Raw genomic sequence first — 23425 nt, 5'->3', positions numbered from 1 at the left:
AAAAAAAAAAATGTGATACAATTATCTCGCGTTTTTTTTACCGTGGACAATCGAGAGCAATTTAAATACGCTTTAATATTTAAATCATGTAATAGAACTCAATTATTCTAATCTGACAATGAAATATTGAAAATATCTCTCTAAATCAAGTTTTCTTGATTTTGAAAAAAAAATTGAGGAATGACTTTATAGCCACTATTTTTAGATTAGAACAAAATTATTTAACATTACATAAATAATAATTAAATAATATATTACTCCAAAATAATTGTGTAATTATTTTTCTAATTATTTAATTATTTATAGATATAAAATAATTCTGTGTTATAAAAAATATTTTTTATAAGAAGATTCGTTTAAGCGAGAAAAGAAGAATATAACTGTAATTCTGTAATACAGTATGAGCATGAAGCTCACATTTTTTTAACATTATTATTATTATAAATAAGTCACAACTGATGTTGAATCGTACAATACGATATAATATGTTAATAACTATATAAGAGCATATTATTCTGTAGCAACAAAAGAAATTTTCTTTTCGTGTTCCTTTTTCGACTATAAAAAAAGAGATTAATGGGAAGACTTTTTGGTTTATCTAAGAAACGAAGAAGCACTTCTTCGCGCTCTTAATCATGCTCGCACCTGGTACAAATGTACCTTCATGGCGCGACTCATCTTTGCGTGACTCGCGATTTATGGTTTGCGCAACGTATTCTTCCCAGAGACATGGCCATTAATAGAACCGTTTCCTTCACGTATATTTTTCAGATATTACGCGCAACTCATACATCGGATATTACGAAGCAGCTACTTACGACACCGCGACCTTGAGACAACATCGCAACCGGATACGTCGCGACGTCGCCGACTTCGAGCAACCTCTGATTCTGCATCTGAAGACGCTTGACAGGTGAGTCCCATAATCGAATTCGTCTTTTCTTATCTGAATACACACGACGAATTTTTTTTCTCGCGCATGGGAGTAAAGACATAGGATCGATACCGAATCTGACTCTGGATATCCGAGAAGCCTGTTGAAATTTCAGCCATCTCAAACACTCGATTCTAGTTTTAAAATCAAAGTATGTATGATAAACATTGAAAATTCGAGAAAGATATTAAGGTTTTGATCTTTATAGATCTATAACGTGATAAAGATTTTAGCAAATAAACTTTTATAATTATAAATTTTTTTACAAATTTCGAAAATTGTGAATATTGTATCCCTTACACATGTTAAAAAAACGGCAAAGTCAACGGTGTGTCGTCGCAGTGTTCTCGGCATGTCCTAATTAGGTCAGTGGTGCCTGAATCCGATTAAAGATGGTGGTCAAGACCTATTCACATGCGGCTTATATAGTTTGTATGTGTCGCGTATAATCAAAGTTATTTAGAAGTGCGCTATACATACATGTATATATATCTTTCTTTTTTTATAAAATACAGATTTATCAATACTTGTGGAAGGAAATAGTTATCTCATTAACAATAAAAAATTTATATTTTTTAATTTTTATTATTAGACATCTATCATACAAGTTATTTTTTATATATTTTTATCATTTTTTAAGACTTATTTCCCCGTTATATTTAATACATAATTATTAAAGATTTTTAAATAAGATAAGAAATTTTTTGCTAAGCAATTACAGTAACATTGCTTATGCATATAATAATTGGAAAATTATATAAAAAATGCGAATATATAATATTAATGTTTCCACGTCAAACGTCAAAAAGATTTACTAGATTTATTATTTACAAAAAGAGCAATTATAGAGTTTTACTCTCGTGACTATTTAATGTAAGTAAGATTGGAATATAACGCAACATCGGAAAGTTTAATTTATGTGTATAATAGCGCTCCAGTTTAACAACGATACAAACCGCGCTCTAGTCTCTCGATGTATTACGGAATCGTTTAAATATTGACTCGCGCTTTCACTCTTGCAGCGTATTTATAAACTTAGAAATGATGGATGCTAGGGATAACGGTCCGTCTCTTCCTTTTATATTCCGAATTATAACGGTGTACGATATGTTTTTCTCGAATTCTTTAGTTTGCTCAATATTTACGTACTATATTACGTATTATATTTACGTGCTATATTTACGTACTTAATATATTATATATATAATATATTAAAGTAATTAAATTTTTTATATCTAGTTTCTAATATTATTTGCATTTTTTTAATTATGCAAAATTATATTTTTATCATTATTTATTATGGGATATTATTTTTAAAAAATCATTAATTGTACTTAAGAATTAGAAGCGGCCGTTCTCGTTTTTCCTTTATTTTTCTTTTTTAAGTCTACGAAAATTATGAATTATAGTTATATATATATCATTTTCATATACAAATTTAGCGTCATATGCAGTAGAATTTCTTCTTTTTCTCTATGTTTAAGAATAGATAAATTAAATTGAATTACATGAGAATTTATAATTTCCAACATTTTGATTTAGCCTGAAAATTAAAATTGACTAGGTAAGAATAGAAATTGGTCCTGTGATTCTAAATTCATTTATTTACCAAAAAGTTTAGAGGTTCATAATTAAAGAATTAAAAATTAATTAAATAATTTTATTAAATAAAATTAAAAATAAAATAAATTTCTGTGAATTTCTTACAAATAATTATTTTTGACAATTTTTTCCTTTTTTAAATCTTTTTTATTTTTAAATACGAAACGGAATGAGATGGAAATAATTTTACACCTGAAAACTGAAGCCTCAATCATTCTATTAAAGTTTTCTCAAAAAATTAAACGCAAAATAAAATTATCTATTTGATTAATATAAGACTTAGTTTAAGAAAATTTTTAGATTTACGTAGGACGAAACAGAATTTAAAAAATAGGTAACGTTTTAACAAAATTTTTGAGAGAATTATCTTATTTTTTAAATTTCGAAGTTATAACTTTTTGATACAGTGTTTCATATTCCAAATTTCGAAATTATAACTTTTCAGATCGTGTCCCATTTTTTAAATTTCAAAACATTTTGCAAGCTTTTGCATGCTTATCAATTTTTTTAATATTAAATAGAATTTTATTTTTCGTTTCTGTAACATACATATTATATATTCCACTGTTATTTTTATTTAAAATATTTATATACCTTAATGATTTACAATGAAAAAATTTTTATTTATTATCATTATCATGAATTATTTATTATTATTATATTAATTTTAATAGGATACTATAATACATATATACGTACAACATACACACAGAAACAAAACGTCAAATGATTTTCTTATAAGTATATAGTCTGCTAAGGAATGAGATAATCACGTCAATTCAATAATAAGGAAGATCGTGTTAGATGAATTCTATAATCGCATTAAATCATCTCGGATCCGAAAATTTCATCCGGTTTCGCGTCCCGCGAGGGGCAACATTAAACATTTGTCGAACATCCATTATGCAAGAGACCATGACGACCGCGTGCACCATGTAGATTGCAAAGTTACAACGAATGGTTTAGTATCTTGGCCGTAGCAAAGTGACCCAGTAGAAATGGCTTGCGCGCGAGCCCATCGCCGTCGTGTTCCCTCTTCCTCGCCCCCTTTCTTCTTTCCCCCCTGGGGAAAAGGAAAGGGAAACAAGTTTCCGAGGAAATTTCGCCCGTAATTCATAGACGTTAAGCTAATTAACTGGCGGGTACTTCTTGATCCGACAGTCAGGAGGATTTGCGGCACCTCGGAGAAAGAGACAGAGGATCCGTAGGGAAAGCTGGAAGGGAGAGAGAGAGAGAGAGAAATCTTCTCGACGAGAAATCAGCGAGTCAAGTTCCGCGATTCCCGTGCGTCGGATTTGGACGCGCGTAATTACCGCTAATTGCTCCGACGACGACGAGGACGACGTGACGTCATTGTTTTTTTTTTTTTTTTTTTTCGCGTCTCTCGCTAGTACGACTACCATTACTTTCGAAAATCCGTTGTGAAGAAAATTCGTTGCATCACCCTTATCTCCTTAAAGTGGCGGAATTAGAACGGTAGTGATTCTATTAGCGGAATCGTATTACCTGTGTATTGAGAGTAATTGTTTTCCTTTTCTGAAGATAACAAGATAAAAGCGAGAGATGTATGACAATATATTTATTACTTAATTTTTGCATATTAAAAATATTAGAAAAAAATACATTAACTTAATTAAATATACGTATGCGATTTCTCCTTAAATCAGTTATATGTCATCTATAATTATGTATCGCTGTTAAAGTAAAATATCGATTGCTGCAAGTTGCAGCCCACTATTGCCACTTATCTTGATGCGTTACGACTCGCACAGTTATTACGGCTATACATTCCGCCAGACGCAATATCTACTGCCGTTCTACGTTCTAGCAATTCCAGGGAGTTTCAGTCTCGAAAGAATTTTAGTTCGCGAAGAATTCCTTACCTAAAGCTGTCCGGAGAATGTTAAATAAATGAGTATAAAAAAAAAAAAAAAAAAAATGGTGGGATACGTATTGGCATTCCCCGTTTCGCGCACCTCCCTCGTATCGCAAATTTCACGTTCTACGCGACAAACGACACGCGCAGTTGTCTTCTCAGGTGATACAAGACGCAAGAGAGAAACATCCCTCGAACATCTCCCCCGCAGTTTCGTTCTCAGTCCACCGATGTAACTACAACTACAACTACAGCGTACATCTCTTTATGTAAATCGGTCGAATTCACGTCGGGCAATAAAATGTAAAGCAGAAGGGGATCGAGCCGTGCGCGCGCGACTCCCTTCGTTCGTCTCCGATGTCGTCGTCGTACCAAGCGCGCGCCACACCCTCCTGCACCCCTCTCCCCCTCCCCGGAAACTCTCCTGCACTGTCGCACGACGGTGGCGTTTCCACCCCGGCGCACCTGGTACAAACTGGCAAGATAATAGTTGAGGAGAGGAAGAGAAGAAGTTCCTCCCCGTGCGACACACACGCGCCGCCCCGGTTTTCTCGTCGCAACGGCCTCCACTCGGTGATTGTTCCTGTCGAGTATCGCAATGCGATTTTCCTGATGCTCTTATCCGTGTCGCGGGCATATGACTAGCGAATTTATTTGGCAAAGTTGCCGATCTCTCATATTCCGCGGATATATGGATCGTCGATAGACTGTTTTTTATAAATTTTGTCGCGAATATTGTTTGTGAAACGCGATTAAATTGCGATACATATTCGATTTATTTCCTGATTTTTTTCTCTCGTTTATTTTGGATTTTACAAGGGATAAAATAAAAGTAGCCTGCAATGTGTTTCATGAGGATAATTTCTATTATACAATAACATAATCTATTGTACGCTATTATCGAATATTTATGAGATTGATTTTTATTCTTTGCAAAATTAATTTAAAAAAATATCTATATATAAAAATTGTAGGAAAAATTTTTGAAGGAAAACAACTCTCTCGCAACATGAACTTTATTAACGACGTATATTTAACATGTTTAATAAAAAAATGATTATAGAAGATCATATTGTAAATTTCTTTTTCGTTTTTTAATTTAAATATATTTTATCATCGTATCATGTGTTTCATGAGGATAATTTCTATTATACAATACATAATCTATTGTACGCTATTATCGAATATTTATGAGATTGATTTTTATTCTTTGCAAAATTAATTAAAAAAAATATCTATATATAAAAATTGTAGGAAAAATTTTTGAAGGAAAACAACTCTCTCGCAACATGAACTTTATTAACGACGTATATTTAACATGTTTAATAAAAAAAATGATTATAGAAGATCATATTGTAAATTTCTTTTTCGTTTTTTAATTTAAATATATTTTATTATCGTATCATGAAAATAACTATTAATATTTTATCGACGATTTTATTAGTTTCTTTTAGATTATGCGACACACACAAACGTACGAATAAGAAAACGATTTTTACATTATATACATTTTTAGCAATTTCTTTCTCAGGACATAATCTCGATACAGTCTTGGGAAGAGCGTTACGGTTGAGAGTCGGAAATAGACGTTGTATACAGGCGACACCTTCTCATTTTTCTACCAGCTCTTTTGTTTCTCGATGAAAGAGACTTCGCGCATGAATAGGCCGTATGTACCTTGGCGCACCTAGCTCGAATGTTGCGGATCCAGTTTTCCCGTACGTGGGCACAGGTTTAGCATCCAAGCCAACGCATCGTTTCGTCGTGCATACGGGGGCGTGTTATGGGCGGCTGTGAAATATATGAAAGTTAAAGAGCACACGGTCGGAGCTGCTTTTTCCTTCACCTCTAAGATATGCATGTATGCCTGGACTTCCTTAATACAATAAAGTCGATCTTTGTTACTAAAACGCAGCATTATGGCAAAAATCGTGAAAATTTACCTCCTTGGTGCAGGCATGCGAGTCATAAAAAATACGTATATCGCGCGCTTATGATCATTATGAAAATAAACGTTATGCAAAAGTTGCAGTCTCGAGGAAAAACAGGAAAATTATTTTGAACTACTTTCCCGTTTCGTAGCACGATCGCTCTTCTTCTGAAGAAGTTATAACTGTTATAAAGTAGCATGCTCAAAGAATTATTAAACGGATGATTCCATTTTGTGACTGTATTAATATATCGATATTATTCGTAATAGTTAGAAAAAGCAAAAACGACGATATTAAGAAATAATAAATAAACTTTAATCTCCCTTAATTATTAGCTTGTATCAATATTTGTAATAAAAGAGAGATATAAATATCTCATAAACTATTGATGAAGTTAATCTAAAAACTAAAACGTCTACAGAATAGCTTTAAGACAGAAAATACACCAGTAGCAAAGTTGTACTTTTGCCAAAGGAATTTGGTACCGAGTTTTCTTAAAGGAAAATTTAATCTCTTGATGGTATGATCTCTCTCTCTCTCTCTTTTCTCTCTCTCTCTCTCTCTCTCTCTCTCCCTTTCTCTTTATCAGCAACTTTTTTCATATTGAATATTGAATACATATAGCCACGTAATTTAGCATGAAAGAAATTTGTTTCTAACGAAACTAAAAAGCAATTGTATTCTTTAATACATTAATATTATATTTAATAAATAATTCCTCTTGGCATCTTTATTTTTATTATTTGAATAAGTTTACATAGTGAAATAGCGTATACTTTAGATGTTATTTGTTTCAGAAATTTATGATGATAGAAATAGATTAAATGTTCCTCGGCTTTAATTGGAGAACATCTTGTATATATAAACTTAAGAGATTAGCGGTAAAAAGATTGGCAAGTGCAACGAAAGTTCGCCTTTTACAAGCTCCAGGCATTAAAAGCGGTACTTAAACGACTTTTTCGCGATGGGTTACGATGCGATGAGGCGAAGATACGACGTAACGAGCCTCCTTCAAGACAAAGCTGATGATTCAATGCGCGGTCCGTGGCGAAGGCGCAAAGACGTTGGATTATGAAAATGATTGTCGCATGGAAGCAGCATGGCGAGCGTGCTATAAGAAAGAGAGAGAGAGAGAGAGAGTCGCGACTAATTGTTACACTTCCCCCTAATTCCTCGGGTAATGCGTTCAAACTCTGGCCGCGTATCTTTATGGTAATCCAGCATGTTAGTGTCTTTTTGCTTGGGTAAACGCTAAAGTCGTTTCTTCGCCGACGTCTTCGCGCTGCTAGTACAATGATAATAAATGCCGGGAAAAGAATTACGATCATTCTGGCAGGTCTCTAAATAAAAGCACGAAGAGCCGTTAGTTTTGGTAATGCATTAAAAGAATTTTATTCTTTAGAAATAAAACTATTTCTTTCCGAATATATGGACGACATTTGTCGAAAGTAAAGCGTTAGAGAAAGAGAAATTAATAATATAGTGAATAAATTCAAAATGTATTATATCTATACATATAATTTGCATTAACTATACTATGAAGTATAAATTAAACCCGCGAATTATATGATAAAAATAAGTTTTTTTTCCATCCTTTGCCAATATACATATTTGTTAATATTTTTTTCTTAAAATAACTCGAGTCTTTCTTTAAAAAAAGAGAGAGAACATAATAGGCATTTTGTAATAAGAAACAAAATATGTAAAGATATAGTAGGGTTTTTAAATATTAACAACTCATTCAAGAATCAATCATGAACGAACGCAGATACTGAGCCAAGTGCAAATGGATATTTTTTTATGAAAAAACAAGAAACAGATATGAGATCTAAAGCACGAAGTGTTAAAGTATTTTCAATATTGAGAGTCTTTATATTTATATATTTAGCAGCACGCGTCATTGTAGCGGCATGTAACGTGACTTCGTAGTTGGTTGACCTTCTATGTAAATCCAACGTCATCGCAGAATCAGACTTTAACGAGATATCCGGAAACAAATTTACGCATCGTCATTGTGAAAGTTGCGTGTAAGTTTTAACACTGATTTTATTCAATGTGAGATTCATTATTTTATAATGATTTCTTGATTGTCATCAAGGCGGGGGAGGGGAGCGTATCAGTCACCTGTCATAATGACTATTACTATGATTGTCGCTACAATATGTTTAAAAAAGATTTATCATTTAGTTGAGTAAGGATTTGCAAAAAAAAGAATACGTGATAAGCGCATATTAAAGAGTTAAGATAAATTTAAATTAATCTAAAAAAATTGGACCTTAAGTAAATTAAAAAACGCAGTTTAAATTGAAAATTACATTTTTCTCGAATTAATAAAAACCCCAGTTCATGTTCCCGCTTGTATTTCACGTAATTAATATACAAATATCATTTTATCGTCATACATGTTTCCTATATTTAATAACCTTGGCTCGCTCTTGATTAAATATGTTACAAGGTATTTAATTTGCAAATGTATATAAAGTATAGTCAGAAAATGCAATTATGTTGCATATTTAAATGGACGGATGCATTTCGGTTATAAATATATAAAATAACTAGTATAGCGATACGAGTATTTGTGAAAGCGCTAACGAGTTTCTCGGGCACATGTTTCAATTTACCACATTCTAACATTGTATGTGTTTATATTGCCTCTTTCAAAATATCTCCTTCATAATTTATTTGTTGTTGCATTTTCTACAGAATATAGTAACATAGTTGAATTTATTTTTACATAAAATGGATGCACTTATACGTTAGCATTTATACGTTATTATAAACAAACAAATATTTTATTATGTTTCTTTCTCTCAATTATGATTTTTCTACGATTCTATAAAAATAGATAGATAGTATATTCTATATTTTCTATATTTGTGTTGAAAAGCTGCATTATTCAATTTTTGCGACCAATAATTTATTATATTTTTATTATTTATTTATTTATTATATTTTTTTACGATACGCTGCTTTTATGATCGGACATCTTGATGTACGCGCGTCAATGGTTGAAAGCGTTTTTTATGAAAACGTCAATAACTTATTCGTATATGCATATTATAATACTTTAATGTTTTGCTCTTTTCTGCAAATTTTCACTTTTTCATAATTTATTTGCTGTAATATTTTGTACTCATAAATAATACGCTCTAATTTAATATGACGAGAACGTAGAGCATAAAACTTGCTAGAATTATTAAAATTATATATATATTCTCATTTATTATATATCTCTATATTCACGATATTATATATTTTTATATTTTTATTTTTAAAAATAAAAATGAAACACAATATATAAACGAAAAAAATACATCCCTTTTTTTTCGAAGGAAATATTTATTTCTATCATATAATGTCTTATGTTTATAACTAAATGACCCGATGATAAGCGCATCTATGCTTTTGATCCATTTTTCGCGGCGCAAAACTTTTCTTTAGAATCCGTAGCGCAAATGTCAATCTTAATAGATTATAATCTCATTAAAGGCAATTTGTTACGTAAATGTCACTTGCAGGAACGAAAGAGCGCGTGTATATTTAGTTGAATCTGCGAGAGAAGCCATTCGATCCGTATGATGTTACATGGTTTCATCTTGAGCTTAAGCGATCTTTAGAGGTTCGAAGGCTTCGGGTTTCGTATCTCTTCAAGTCATAAGAGACATCTTGCATCGTCAGATCAATTCTCGAGTCTATGCTAAAAATAGAAAGCGATAAACATGATGATTAGAACATATTTCATTTATTTGTAAGAATTAATTTGACAATTTTATTTTATTAAATCTTGAAGATTTGTGTTAAATATATTTCTCCAATATTATTGAAATATATTTTCCATATAATGTTTATAATGTTTTAATTTTATAATATCAACGGTATTCCTTTATTATCGATAATTTATCGTCGTTCTATTAACGATGTCTTTATATTTTATTTTTGTGCGAGAGACCGAAATATACCTACATAGTAAATATGCACGGATTTATGAACTGATCTGACATTTCATACAGAGTATGCTCGAGGGTGGTATCGCATCTCAGTGAGAAAATCAAGATATTTATTCTGTACGTACGTGTACGTACATGCATGTTATTTTTTTGCCTTTACAAGCGCGTGCAATATTTATATGGATATATATGATATGAAGACTTGTACTTACATTTGATTTAAAATAATACATTTTATATATATGTATATATATATATATATATATATATATATGTGTGTGTATATCCTATAAATGAGATTATAACTTAACATCTGAAAATTTAATTGAAAAGATTTATATATAATATAATATAATAAAAAAGGATTTATTACCGAATTCGACTTCAAATAACATTATAATTATATGGAAAATTGTCTCATATTTTATTTCATTGATATTCTTTAGATTGTCGATGTCTAAAACAAAATTTATTGGAAAATTCTTGCGGGTAAATATAGTTCTGATTTAACGTTTCCCGTTCCTTTGTTACGGCGATTTCCTTCCCACTATTCATATTATTATCAGATTATCGGCTTTTTGTCTAATGACCCGAAGTAAGCCGTTATCATTATGGCACACGAGGAAGGTCGACAATTAGTCTTTTCCGCATTCAAACCAGAAAAAGTTTTCTCGTCCCGCCATTTTATAATTACGATTCATCTTACAGATCCTGGACGATACGGTTAGTTCACGACGCAAGTCTGTTCAGCAACGACGCATCTTTCGAAAGTACTGACGGACCAATATCCTTTGACACATCGCATTCTTACGTCGGTACTATTTTAGGTGAGTTCAATTATATTATTCTGTTAATAATCGATTAAAGAAAATTTAACTTTTATTAATTTCATAATTATTAATTGTATTATTAAATTAAATATTATTTGAATTAAAAAATTCATGAATAAAGTATATCTCTCCTGATAAATAGAAAATATTTAATTTATGCAATTAAAGAGAACGTTTTAGCAAAATAATATGTTTTAATTAAATTTCATATTTTTTTAAATGTATTTTACATAACATTTTTTATGCCATTTTTATCTCATTCTCATCTCAAACAAATTAAATTATTATTTCCTACAAGTATTGCTATTAGTACTCTAATAATTTTTGGAATAAAATTATTTAATTATTTGATCTACATATTGATTACATTATTATTATGCTGCGTAAAGATTATTTGGATTGATATAGCGATAAAGCGCAAAAGGCGTGTATCAAAGGAGCTAATTACGTTTGCGCGTAATTCCTTGCCCAAGCCGAGGATCTTGATTCGAGATTATTGAGATAATCTCGTCAATCCGATAATCTCAAAGCTCTCTCATCGTGCGTCAACGTCATACACTGCATAGTGAAAGCGCCGTGATAGTCATTGCAGCGCAAACAGATCAATATTTATACATGTTCACTTCGGAATTATATTGCATAAACGAAGCATATTATCGTCATTAGAGGCGCAGAGCGATCGCTGGCGAAAGAGTGTCAGCACATTTTGAGATTAGGCGTGGCTATATGCCAACGAGTATGTCCGTGACAAAGTAATTAGCTCGGCATCCTTTAACTTCAGTTTCGTGATGGATAGCGTGTAGCCGCTCCGTCTGCTATTCCGGAGGCGGTTTTCGCGAGCACATGTGCGGCCGTATTCGCCTGGTAAAATCATGCCTCGGCGCACGTGAGGGTGTCTTGTTTAATCCTTTGATGTACTCTATCCGCTTCCACCTTACGGGGAAAGACTACGCTTAATTATAATTGAATACCAGTTTCTTAAGTTACGATAAAGCCGAAAATTATGTTAAGAAAAGTTTCTTTCAATCTTAATTTAGTAATTTCACAAACAAAGGAACATTTCACTAATAGTAAACACATTTATTATAATTAAATAAATTTTATTTTTATTGTAAAATTCTTTTGTGATAAATGACAGAACCAATTTTCAATTTACATAACTGTAATAATTTATATTTATTTTAATGTATTGTATAAACGTATTTAAATTTAATCTACTATACATACACACACACACACACACACACACACACACACACACACACACACATATATATATATATATATATATTTACAGATTTTAAATAATATTTTAAATAATTTAATAATTACATTAAAATTCTATTTATGCTCCAAAAATAAAATAATTATTTAATGAAAAATAATCAGTTTTGAAAAATTTATCAGTTTTTTCAATTCCTTTGAGATTACATGCAGATCAACAAAGAACAACGAGAAAATAATTTCAAAATTTTAAAGTTACGCACAAAATTGACTTTGCTATTATTGTATAGGTCTTTTGGGATATTTGCATATATTTTAATAAGCTAATATTTCAATAATTGCATGCGTGGCAAGAAAATTATGCACGACGCATGAAGTTTATTTTAACTCCCAAAGTGCATCAGAGGATTAACGCTTTGTTTAACGTCATTGCGTAACCGCAGATGGTTTTCCGGTTGAATACGATTTCAGTAATTCATTAAGCACGCCCTCGTTAGTTCGCGTCGCTAATGTGCCCATAAATAATTGAGTTTATTCCGCGTTACGCGAGTCAGTCTCTCTATAGGAGAACAGAAATAATCTTTCTCGATTAGTCCTTATAAAAACATCTCAATGATTTACTATCACTGTGCTTAATTATTCATTTAATTAACTAAGTCTATATAGAAACCTTTGAATATACGAACGAATATACGGTTGCGATTAAAATTCTTACGGTAAATTTGAAATAATAATAGATTTGTTTGTAGTAGACATTTTGTTTACGCGTGTAATAAATCCGCAATATTAACATTAAATAATTTGATAAGTATATTAAAAAAGAAAAAAAATAAGATTTGTTGAAATACATATTGACATTAAAAATGAAACAAGAAGCTGTTTTTTGTTATTTGCATTTTTTAACGAAATTTTTTTTACTAAAATTTTTCGATTGTTTTCAATATATTAAATTACATTTTTTTTCGTAATAAGTAACAAATGTCTTTGATATATGTTGTAAGGTTTTAATCTCTATTATCGAAGGTTTCATAAAACTTTTTATAATGAGAAATATAATAAAATATAATCTATTCATCTATTGTATCCGTTACATATAACAGATATATGTAATATATTTCTATAATATATACATGCAATATATTAATTATAACTATACACTTCGCGCAATATGCTAATTTTATCTTGTGCGAGTTAGGTGATAGATATTATTACCCTCCTACGGTAGACGAATTAAAGCTTAATAATAAATTAATAATAATAATAATTATTAATAATAATAATAGATGAATAATTTATATAGATATACGTTAATTTGCAAAGCCCGAAAGAGTCGATTAGATCGATCAGCGACACCGAATTGATATCAGATATTCTCCTCGTAACTTTTCGCGATTCTCATCGCGACCTGGAGCGAAATTGAGAAATAAATTTCGTGTTCGAACGAGCGTATCTCGAAACGGGTCGCGTGTATTTCGCCGCGATGCATCGGAATGCGCGACGTAATGTCGACGGAAATGCAGGCCGAACCATTGTCAATTTCAATTTGAAATTATCTGTAAATCGCGCGTGAATCGCGTGAAATACATACAACGTAAGAATTAGGGATATTTTGTGCAGATGCCCCAAAATTTGAAATTTTGTGTGCGAATTTGTGACAAATTCCTACAACGTTATTATAACTGTGCAGCTGTGTTAATGACGCAATGATAATTTTTTGTATTGATTTATCACTATGATTATTCCCTACGTGAGTAAATTTTTTTTTTTAGTAAGAGAAACAATAATATGTGATACTATTTATTTATTTCGAACCACAGTCAATTGACATTTTCGGATAGTATGCTTATCTTACGCTTGTCGTCTCGCTTGCTGCATTAAACTAGGAATCTCATTTTCGTCCTAGTCGTCTTTTGGAAACATGCCAGATTCACCTATTGGAGATACATCGCATGGGTGCTGTTGCCGAAGGAATCACGAACAAGGGGAGATAGTATGTAGATTATATAGTTGAAAAATCTTTAAATTTATATTTCTTCTTTTTTAGAATAAATAATTCTTTAGTTCTCGTAATCGTTATTTTAAGCAAAGAGTCCTGAACGAGAATCGTTATAATTTTTGAATATTATTTTAGATATGAATTTATATTTACGTTGGACTTGAGTCAAAATTTTGTCAACTTTAGATTTGAAAAATTTTGATTATGATTAAAAACATTTTTTTATAAGAGTCAGTAACGTGTAATTGAACTGACGGAAACCTAGACACGGCACTAGCTAGGTTTATCGACCATAGATGATGCTGATGCATCACCCGATACCTGCAAGCCTTCTTGCAGGAAGAGCACATGCATCGGGTAATACAAGAGAGGGAAAGAGGTGAAAACGTGGTATAATTTTGGCGTATACAGCGAACTAAACGTAACCGCAAGTTCGCGAACCGGTTAGAAACTTGATCGTGAATGCGGCACCGTCACTTTGCCGAATCGTGAATCGCGAACGACCCCTGTTTCGACGACCGGGATTGCGGGAAGTTGAATCTCATCGTAACAGCGTCTTGCTGCAGTAATATCCGGACGTCGTAGTCTTCACTTCGACGACTTTAGGCCGCGGTTGCAGCATCGTATGCGAGTTTCTCTAACGAATGTTCTTGTACGCTGACAAATTTCCGCCGGGAAATCGGCTGAGCTCAGCAGAGGAGAGCTCACGTTCCTTCATTAATTTATTGTAATTGTATCTGTAAGTTGAGAGATGGAATTATTATCTCATCTCGTATCCATCTATATTCATTTTAATGTATTTGATTAGTAGCACAGAATATTATTTCAATTCTACGTTAACTTTAATTATCACACTAATTATATTAATTTCATTCATTTCATTTACTATCGACAGACAAAAAGTATGGTCAACAAGCGCACATTTAAAGTTAGAATTTCAATAATTAGTTTTACCTTTCCTTTGAATTTTTCTATTAATAGTTATATTTTGCTGAGTTATTTATTAATTTTATATATAATTCTTATTAATTATATGTGTATTATTGTGAATATATGTGAATAATTATATGTGAATTTAGAAAAGTAATCTAAAGAGTATGCAATTTTGATTGTAATAATTTGGGGAATTAGTATACTGCATATTATATATATATAGCTCTAAGTTATGGTGTAGAGTGAACGGGCCGATAGGAATTTGCCGATCAGAACTAATTAAATGTGTCGAGATAAGTGGAACTAATTATATACGCTACGTGATATCGAATTCTGCGTAATACAGAGCATTCGAGAAAACTTTATCTTTTTCGCCGAATACTAAAATCTAATAATGAATAATGATTATTTTGGAAGATAAAACATACATAGTTTATGAAAATATATAATAAAAAAAATAAACAATTGATAATTAAAAAGTTTTTGCGGATAAAAAGGTTTGTGAATACAGATATAAATAGATAACCAAATCGATGGCTCTAAATAAGAAATTTCATATTAAATTATAAATTAACTGATTAAATGTAATTCACACATAAAATTGATGAAAAATATCTTGGATCTTTAAAGCTTACAAATTATTGCGCGAACAATGATTTCATTTAAAGCTAGGTAGTTTATATCTCGAGGAAAATAGTAGTCCGAAGATAGCCCATATAGTTATCTCGATTTACCTCAACGTATTTGATTAGTTCCGATGTCTGGTACGAATTCGTCCGGATGGAGTTTCCATTGGAACGTGCATCCACTATAACCGTGGCTTTAAGGTGCGTTTGTACTGCACATGAGCACCAGCTGCTTCTCGTGCTCGTAATAGAAACGTTTAAACTACTGTAGATGAATTTCTTCTACGTCAGTGATCCAAGTTTTCCTGCAATATTCTCTCGAGCTTATTCGTCTCTCTCTCTCTCTCTGTATATTCTGTATATATTGAAATAAAATAAAATTATATATATATATATTCTATGTTTTTACCTTATATATATATAAGGTAAAAACATAGAAAAAAAAGAAAGATATACAAAATATTATTTCTTTGGATAAAAATAAATTAATTATGTCAAGTCAAGTGGAAATATCACTATCATATGAAATGAATAATTAAGGATGTAAATGAAGTAAAAGGAAGAATATAAAACAAATATTCGCATTTGAAATTGTATATCGATAAAATGTAGTAAATTGAATTTTTATACATATTTTTCCTTGCTATACATACAATATTTCTACATATTGTATATTAACCGAGTAAAATGTCAAATCAATAGATGGTAATACAGTTTATAATAGCAATACAATAACCGCATAGTATATGGAATATTGAAATATCCAAGCTTATATCTGATAGATCCATTTAATTCACATCGGATTTCGATGCGTAGATTATACATCGCGGTTCCTTCAGATACATACAATTTTAAATCTACACATTCGCACTATTAATTGTACTCTGCTTCCATATACGTGTATCCATTTTTTCCTGGTTTGCTAGGATAAACGCGAATGAATCGAATTCGTATGTTTTTTTTTTTTTTTTTTTCGATTACAACATATCAAAATTCGACCATTCGTATTCATACAGTGTAATTATACTTTTGAAATAAATTCATTTATACTTTTGAATAACGCAAACGCTATACAGCGAATCTATTCGTTTGCCAGTATTCGTTTATTCATGTTTACATGAATGCATCTCCATCTCGAGTACGTTAATTTAATCACGTCTTTATAATATAAGTTTATCTTTACTACAAATCCATTTATGCATGTATTCATGCTCGTATATTTAAAAGCGCGTAAAACGCGCTTTAACAGTATCTGGATCTATTCGTTCACTCATGCTTACTTGTGAAAAGTATTTGCTCGCTCATGTTTCATAAATGTAACTTTACACAGTGAAAAAAAATGGTTTGAATTTACAAGCCGATACTTTTCCTACTGCACAAACAATTGCAAAGTTAGTAATACATCAATGCAACGCTAAATTTTGTTGATAACTTATTGCATTAACTATGCTATTTTTTATGTTCAAACTGATGTCTATTCATACGAGGAGCGGTTTTGTCCATTTAAACTTTTTTTTTTTCTCGATATGGTGGAAAATTTATTATGGAATATTTATTCGCCTGTTACGTGTGCCTGTCTAAACATACCTTTAAACATGACTAGAAGAGCGCCGACCCTGGCGTGGACGAGACGAGACGAGACGACAAGACTTTATTAATCCTTCACGATTGAATGTCGTGAGCTGTACTCGATGTCGAACTTTGATGCACAGGATCCGGCTGTAAGCAATTCGACGCTATCCACCGCCGCTGCCGTTAAAGAGAAACGAGCACGTAATTTATTCGCATTTATGCATAAAGCGGTAAGGACGAAATAACTCGCTTACCGTGATATCCGCAGAATAGTGAAATCGTTAATTATCTTCTTGTACATTCTTCTCGTTCGCGACAGCTTTAATTGAGATAACGCTATCTCTCATATAACCGATTATATCATTGTGAAACTCAAATAATCCTTATCGTGGAAATTTTCTTCAATATGTTTTAAGTGATAAATTTTTTGCATATTTTAAAATTTTTTGATTATTTTAAGATAAGGGTAAAACTATGTTATTTTATATTATAAAAAAAAAGAGGATAATCTATTGGTTTATACAATTAAATTAATATATAAAAAAACTATTTTCAAGGGATAACATTTCTTTACTGTCGGAAAATTTATGTTAAATGTTATTACATATAATATTCCTTGTAACAAATGTTATGTAATCTTATTGGTTTATGTTGCATATTTTAATCTCTCAATATGTGGATATTAATATATCTTTGCATTAATCAACTTTGAAATATTGTCTGAAAAAAAATTGAATGGCAAGATATATTCGAAATAGCGTGTTATTATTACATGTATACCGATATCATCATGTCATCATAAATCAGAGAGTTGTCATTCTTCTCCTGAAAAACCGATAAAATCACTGAAATTTATTCCCTCGAAAAGTCAGAATGAATATAGAACATTTTATTTCGACAAATAATTGACATTTTTATTATTACTTTTTATTTTAAATTAACATCACTTTTAAAATGAAATTTATTGCTCTTGTGAAACTCGATTCCTTTATCAAGTCAATTAAACTGTTTCGTTATTAAGTTACAGAATGTCAGAAAATTCGACAGAATAAGAAAAATTCAGTCTTTTAAAGATCCAGAGAATTTTATAGCTAAAAAGACGAAATCGTTACGAGATATGTATATGAAATTTTTATGAAATCTACAAAATCAGTTATAAATGACATAATAATACTTGTGATTATCATTAGAGTCAGCATCGGGTCATATTACGGTAATCGTTATACCAAATGGCGATATAACAACTCGACGTAGGGCATGCCGCGGTTGTATCCATAGTGACTGTTATTTAATTAATCAAGCAACCGCGCGACATTCAAAATTAGTAATTACACATAGAGCGATGCAGCGATTAAATTAGCTTGACTTTTTGGCGTATTCGCGTTCGCGTCCGCGCGCATTGTAAACGTCCAACAAACCGCTGCAATCTATACTGGCTGGTTGGCTGCGGACTCGGACCTGATAGCCGGCGCGGCGCAGTGGTCCAGGATAACGCGTATCAACGATAATCCGATTAGCGATTAAACTTGCCTAATTGACGGTATACGTGCGTGTAATTGCATATCTGGAGACACTCAATTTCCGATTCACGATAATGGAGAATACTCGGTACCATTAGCAAGCATCTTGAAAAGTTCACGAATGAGCCAACTTACATTATCTAGCTTGCGCGAGATGTTATATTAACGAAGTATTTACCACGTGCTTTGTTCGAATCCTATCGATATTGACATGTCTGTTATCGAGATCGATTATTTTTTAGGAAGTGAAATAGTTGTGAGAAATATCTGAAATATTTCTCATGAAAAGATGTGATGATTTATATACTGTAGAATTTAAAATTGCGCATAATCTTGTTGTCTAATCGATTCTCTTTACTGTATAATTTATAATGTTACAGAAGCAAAAATATTGCTGAAAGAAAAATGTTGTCAAATTGAATTAGCGTTAGGCAAAAATCGACATTAGATTGATAAAAAAATCAGTAGATGAAAGAAAATGCGATAAGTCCAGATAATCTGTTAATGTATTTTGTTTATTTCTTTGAACACAAAGAGGAAAAAGGATAATGAATTTTCAAGTATTTGTATTTATTCACGCAAAACAAAGGGTTGGTGTGAGCTTTGTGTCGCGAGTTTTGTAACACTTAAAATTCAATTACGAGCAAAAGCGCGCTTGTTTAAATCTCCGCCGAACAAATCTTATTCTCGACCATAAATCCCTTGAATGTTAATGTCTCTTACGGCAAATCCTGAGTTAAATATAGAAGTTTTCTGAGTTAAAGATAGAAGTTTCCTACTAAATTTTTTCTTCACCTTTCTTGTATCTGTAGTATATACTGTAGTATATATTTTTCGCAGACGAGAAGTATCAAAAATAACAGAAGAATATGCTTTCAGTTATAGTGAAGGAATTTAAAAATATTTAATTATACTTTTTTCTGTTTTTATAATAAAAATATTGAATACATTAGATTCAAATATATATATATGTACATATGTGTACTATTTTCTTGAGTATTATATTTATAATACGTTTTAATGGTTTAACTGAATTGCGATTGATTATTTAACAGGAATTAAATCTATAGATTAAAAATTTATTTCGAATAATATTAGGACTGATTCTACAGAACATTATATAACGAACAATATATATTTTTTACAATATTTATTACATAAATTGCAAATTTATATATTAGGATATATCCGTAGTTATTCATTAAATAACATAGATTATATCAGAGATTTGATATTTTATTTTTAAGCTATTAAACTTTCAATATTTTTAATTTTTTGTAAATGTATCACAAATGTACTTGATTCAATTTTTGCTGCTCTCTATAAAGAGAGCATAAATAAAAAGTATTAGGTTGTGATTAAACACAAAATGCAATAATTCTAAAAGAACAATAAAGGGACAAATAATTGTTTCTAAATATTTATAAACAATTTAATTATAACGCTAAATTTAGAACGTTCAAATTTTAACAAATTTATACATTTGATCGATATTTTTTCCAACCACCTAAATATTCGTTAAAATTTCGCAGAACTTTTTTCGATCTCGCGAAACTTTGACTTAACAAAGTTACATCGGTATCGACAGAATGGATTCAGAATTAGTACAGAGTATATGTATAAATGTTTGGGTGAGCGATTTTTTGATTCGTTGAGATATATGTAGATATTCTTGATATATACCGGATGGACGACTCTTTCTTCGAAATAGACTGTCGCTATATTTGCGGGATATTCACGCTGCAAGAACGACGACGGTGTCTGAGAATCGATCAGGGGTTTACGAGAAGCGCAAAAATTGCCAGGCCATTTGTCATAGTCGGGGGGAGAATTCTGCGTCGTCTCCCAATAGACGAAATTTCAAAGTACGCGAGTAATGTCGGTTCTTCCAAGCTCCTTCGGGGGTAGCTCGTTGAAAAGTAGGCCAATCCCGTCTTCTCTCCGCCCTGTGTTCTCTCCAGTAATAGCTATAACGATATTTTGGCGTATTTCGTCTCTTGGCTCGTAGGATGCAGGATGGTATTCGAATTGCGACAACACGAACAGCAAAATGCACCGTGCAATCTCCTAGCACAAAATGCACCGCGATGGCTATTGTTTCCACGGGTTTGCGGCGAGTTAAACTCTTTAACGGACGATATATTTGTCGAAACGTTTGCCCGTTGCTTTGTTCCCTTGATAGAGAAAAGCCTCTTTGACGACAGTCAAAACGATTCTAATTTCTCTTGATAGTGAAGTTACAAGCACAACAGCTATTCGCACTAGTTGTTGTTCTATATTTGCAAGCGTGCACTCAACGTAAGCTGTGATTGATTAATGCGAGTAGAAGAGAAGATAGCAATATCAGTGCATTTTGGATCCATGAAATTAATCGTTTTATAATGGGGGTTTAATATGAATTATATTTATCAAAGAGGGATTTTACATATTTATGTTTTTTATTTTTAAATTATGAATATATTATTTTCATTTTTTTTTAAATTATGAGAATTATAATAATTTACAAATATAATAATACGAAAAAATTTTATTACATATTTAAAATCTATAAAATTTTGTCTAATTATAAGAGAGATCGCAGAGATTTTTGGATTTTCTTAGATTTCTATTTTATCGCCTATAAATATTTTTAGCATTATACATGTTATTATATAATTATTTTAGAGAAGATCATATTTAGCACAAATTTGATATGAAAAAAGCTTCGTTGATGCAAATTTACCGAACAATTGTTGTTGATAACGATTTCAATATACAAAACATTTATTCAATAATATAAAGTAATTTTATTGATTTATATCCTACATTTAGCGATATATGTATACCTATGTAAATTTTAGCAAGAGAAAATTTGATAATAGTTTTATTTATATTATGTTACATACAATACACACGTATGTATATAATATTATGTTATTAATTTCAATTGAAATCATATTTAAATAGGTTGCAAAATGTCGTTTAATATTACTATTCTCTATACTTTACTATATTCTATATTTAACATAATCCTGTAACTATATATTTTGCAATATTTTAATATTTCGAAATTTCGCATTCTGTTATTACTTTATTTGTATAGATTGGAGAAATTCCTTTTCTACGTCTATTAGAAGAAACTCAGCTTATATTTATTTCTAATGGATAATTTTTTATTTCTATTTATTTATCTTAGTAATTTTTGATTTACATTTATTCAGTAATGGATGAGCTTTTTATTTATTATATATTATATATTTATTTAATATAATATCAAGTCACAAAGTTATGGGAGCTTCTAAATGCTATTTTATATTTTTATTCAATATATTTGACAAATTGAAAGCTTTTTTCGAAGTATTTTTGTTTGTAAATATCTTGATAATTAATCCACGCACACAAAAAGTATTGTTCCGAAACAAAAAATCATCTACGATCAGAGAAAAACAAAGTTTAAATTTTTACATAAATTGCCCAAGTTTTGATTTGTTTAAACCATGCAATTTTCACATGTCTATGCATTGCACGTTATTAATGTTTCCATTATGAAACAACTCTTTTGTTTTTATTTTATATTGTGATATGCTTTTTAATTCTATTTCTGATCCTGAATCTGAACAGATATTAAAGCTCATAATATATATATACATATTTTTGTTGGTTTTTAATTGAATAATTATTAACATCAGCTCTCTCTCTCTCTCTCTCTCTCTCTCTCTCTCTCTCTCTCTCTCTCTCTCTTCTCTGTAAAAGAGTTTATAACACATCCTATTAATTTTACATATCTTTTTTATTTATTTGGTCAATCAACTATTGGAATATATACGTACATATATTTTCAGTATGGCACAGACTTAATATCTTTTTTCATAAATTGTAGCACGTAAAGAAATCATAACGCATGCTTGATTAAGTGATATTATTTACTAACAATTCGAATTCTGACGCGGCAACTAGAACGCGAAAGGATAGTAAGTCACTATTGTAGGATGAAAGTCCTGGCTAGTCGCCAGTTTGTCTCGACATATTCATAAACGGAACATCTCGCTTCGGAGATACAAATTACTTTTCATTCGAGAGATACAAATTACGAAGACAAAAGGACAATGAATGTAGATTTAAAGTTATGGCTATTCTGGCTAATTAAGCCAAAATTTCGGGATTATATCATTTATTATCAAGACCAAGTTCTAAAAAAGAAAATGTAATTTTCAAAATGGATTCTTTGCAATCAATCTTAGCAAAATTCGCTTATTTAAATGAGCCTTCGCTTTCATATTTTTTAACAGACTCGTTGCTCGTTTTTATCCACGTCAAATCCTTATTCCTGTCTCTGCTTCCACTTTGAAAATAGACTTTCTTTTTGCGAAGCTTTTAAATAATAAACAATACTAATCTATCAACTGAAAGCGTAGCAATGTTTATTTTGAGAAGTAAAAATTGTTCTTGAAAAAG

General features: G+C 30.9%; 1 protein-coding gene across 1 annotated transcript in view; it reads left to right on the top strand.

Moving 5' to 3' along the window:
- The window catches only part of LOC140672097 (disintegrin and metalloproteinase domain-containing protein 10), a 56743-nt gene that overhangs the window by 12409 nt on the left and 20909 nt on the right, over nt 1–23425 (top strand). Inside the window, exons 3-4 of the mRNA XM_072903942.1 lie at nt 772–913; nt 10999–11117. Coding sequence (XP_072760043.1) covers nt 772–913; nt 10999–11117 — 261 coding nt within the window. The remainder of the gene's footprint in view (nt 1–771; nt 914–10998; nt 11118–23425) is intronic.

This window comes from Anoplolepis gracilipes, chromosome 12 (genome assembly GCF_047496725.1).
Source record: "Anoplolepis gracilipes chromosome 12, ASM4749672v1, whole genome shotgun sequence".
In the NCBI taxonomy this organism is placed as follows: domain Eukaryota; kingdom Metazoa; phylum Arthropoda; class Insecta; order Hymenoptera; family Formicidae; genus Anoplolepis; species Anoplolepis gracilipes.
This window is presented reverse-complemented; position numbering and strand designations above follow the sequence as displayed.